Consider the following 3,105-nt stretch of genomic DNA (forward strand, 5'->3'; position numbering starts at 1 on the left):
TTTTCACGCAGAGGGTGGTACGTGTATGGAATGAGCTGCCAGAGGTGGAGGCTGGTACAATTGCAACATTTAAGAGGCATTTGGATGGGTATATGAATAGGAAGGGTTTGGAGGGATATGGGCCGGGTGCTGGCAGATGGGACTAGATTGCGTTGGGATATCTGGTCAGCATGGACAGGTTGGACTGAAGGGTCTGTTTCCATGCTGTACATCTCTATGACTAGCACCATACCATAAAAGCACCCGTATCTTTTCACATAAATTTTCGAGTCATCCTGTTCAGAGATTATTGCAGAACTTTGAAGCAGGTGGCACTTGAACCTGAGCCTCCTGGTTCAAGAGTCTCACATCATATCCTGTAAAATGTTATTTTCTCCTTCAAACATCTTTGATAGAGATTTTAATCACTTGTTCAAATGTGTTATGGTAGCCTTGGAACTGAGATGGCAGCTGTCTTGGGTAGATAAGATTTGAACATAGGTCTTTAGGTCCAGAGACAGGGACATTACCACTGCACCACAAGTCTCAATTATATCTTCACACAACATTTTTTTCTAAACAACCTGTTCAGAGACATTATTACACTCCTCTGGAGCAGGTGAAACTTGAAGTTGGGACTAACAGGTGCACTGACATTAATCATATCCTTACACATCCTGAAGCACTATCACATACAACCAAACAACTTTCCCACCACCAAATTACTGTAACTTTGTTTTTCCTTTCACTTTGTTTATACCCAAAAGTAGCAACTATCATAACTAAATTATCTTCCCAACAGCAAAATCCTCATGACTTTTTTTTAACCCACCGAGGACCACCACCAGTAAAACACCCGTGCAGCCAATTAGCATTACAAGCAATGGCCATTATGGGCAATGCAAAACATCAAAGTGGAGGGAGGAATGGGGAGAGCAGGAAAGGGAAGGGACTAAAACTCCCCCAGCAGAGTTGCTGGGGGAAATAAAGCACTGTATCCCACGCGGTGCCTCTCTCTCTCTAAAGTCATGGACAGCATTAATAGACACCACATTCTCCCTCTCCAGTTGACACCCGACCGTGAACCATGTCCTTACACACTGTTTCCACCCGCGGCCCCTTCAACGGTTCCTTGCCCTCGAGCCTGCTGATCAGTGACAGTTGAGGCTAGGGTTCAGTACCGGAAATGACGTGTCCGTGTGCAGCCAGTTTCTTCCTCCGGTGTGAGGGCCGGACCAAGCTGCAGCGTGTGAGCGGCTGTTAGGGCCGGAGAGCGGGGGCAGGATGGAGGTGTAAGTTTTTTCCTCAAGCGTCGCTCCAGTTTTTAAACCAACGTTTCCTCATAAATAGACGCTCGCAGCGTTCAAACGGAGTCGGGAGTCCGGCAGGGGCTGAGAAACCAAAGCTACGGCTCTGTTTCTGGATCGTTTCTCAATCTGTCTTTCCGTTTTGTCGCTGGTTTTAGAAACCCGACTTCAGTCTTTTTATGATTCGGAGATGCCGGTGTTGGACTGGGGTGTACAAAGTTAAAAATCACACAACACCAGGTTATAGTCCAACAGGTTTAATTGGAAGCACTAGCTTTCGGAGCGCTGCTCCTTCAGGTGGTTGTGGAGTAAACAATTGTAAAACACAGAATTTATAGCAAAAGCTTACATTATGGTGTAACCAAAATTATATATTGAAAAATACCTGGATTGGTTGTTAAGTCTCTCAGATGAAGAATTGTCTTCCACAACCGCCTGATGAAGGAGCAGCGCTCCGAAAGCTAGTGGGTCCAATTCAACCTGTTGGAGTATAATCTGGAGTTGTGTGATTTTTAACTTTGTACACCCCAGTCCAACACCAGCATTTCCAAATCATATAAAGACTGAGGTCGGGTTTCTAAACACTTTTTAAACACTTTTTTCTTTCACTTCAGACAAGACTCGTTCAGTTTGGTTGTCCTGTGTATGTTGTGCAAATAGCCTGATTTTTGTTTTGGTGTGAGTCTCCTGGCTCTCTGTGTGGAATGAATGAATAAATCATTTATGCAGATAGAGAGGTTTGGCCGAGCTTGAGGTTATTAATTATGTGGCAAACTTAAAAAAAAACACAGGAAAAGTCCAGATGGGTTCAATATCCCTGTTTGTTTACTTTTGGTGAAGTATATTCAACTTGTTGCAGATGATGCATGTGGATGAAGGGATCAGGAATGTCAGTATTGCAACACATTAGACCAGAAAGAGCATGGCCTGCATTGGGTGTGGAAAGTAGAGATGTTAGAGAAGCTGTCAATGTGAGGGTTTGGAACAGGGAGTGTGGTGTGACTTCAATTGCAATGTTCTCTGTATAAACTATTTGCTTTGTCTCGCATTGTTGTGGAAGGAAGGTAAGGGCTGGGGGCGGGGCAGGGGGGGAGTGAAGGATGGTTGGGTGAGTAGCTTTTGACGATGCATTGATCATGGTTTGTCTTCCACTTGTTAATGGCATCCGTTGTATTGAATGTTGACAGACGTCTTATAGAGCTTGCAATTCTTTATTGTGGTTTTAACATCGAAATCAGCTCCAACAAACTTAAGTGGCATGATAGGATAAAAATGAATGCTAAGCTCAAGGATATATTAAAAGTGTTGTTAGTGGGTCAGTTTAAAAAAAGAAGGAAGCATAGTTTAGAGAGGGAATTCCAGAACATGAAGACTGGGTAACTGAAGCTCAGGGAGTTAGACTGGAAGCTAAAAGCTAGAACGCACAGAGTCATCATCTCTGGGTTGTTGCCGGTGCCACGTGACAGTGAGGCAAGGAATAGGGAGAGAGTGCAGTTGAACACGTGGCTGCAAGGATGGTTTAGGAGGGAGGGCTTCAGGTATTTGGACAATTGGACATTCTGGGGAAGGTGGGACCTGTACAAGCAGGACGGGTTGCACCTGAACCAGAAGGGCACCAATATCCTGGGAGGTAGGTTTGCTAGCACTCTTCGGGGGGGTTTAAACTAATTTGGCAGGGGGATGGGATCCGGACTTGTAGTCCAGCAAGTAAGCTAGCTGTGTGTCAGGATGCCCAAGACTGTAGGGAGGCTGTGGAGAAGGTAGCACTGACAGGGAATACTTACGGACACAGAGATGGGTTCAAGTGTGTATACTTCAA

The 3,105-nt window shown here is 44.9% G+C and overlaps 1 protein-coding gene across 1 annotated transcript in view; it reads left to right on the forward strand.

The window, feature by feature from the left end:
• Nucleotides 1-1,168: 1,168 nt before the first annotated feature.
• The window catches only part of LOC122564055 (calcitonin gene-related peptide-receptor component protein), a 98,100-nt gene continuing 96,163 nt past the window's right edge, over nt 1,169-3,105 (forward strand). Inside the window, exon 1 of the mRNA XM_043718530.1 lies at nt 1,169-1,271. Coding sequence (XP_043574465.1) covers nt 1,264-1,271 — 8 coding nt within the window. The 5' untranslated portion in view covers nt 1,169-1,263. The remainder of the gene's footprint in view (nt 1,272-3,105) is intronic.

Source organism: Chiloscyllium plagiosum, chromosome 28 (genome assembly GCF_004010195.1).
Source record: "Chiloscyllium plagiosum isolate BGI_BamShark_2017 chromosome 28, ASM401019v2, whole genome shotgun sequence".
NCBI classification, from domain to species: domain Eukaryota; kingdom Metazoa; phylum Chordata; class Chondrichthyes; order Orectolobiformes; family Hemiscylliidae; genus Chiloscyllium; species Chiloscyllium plagiosum.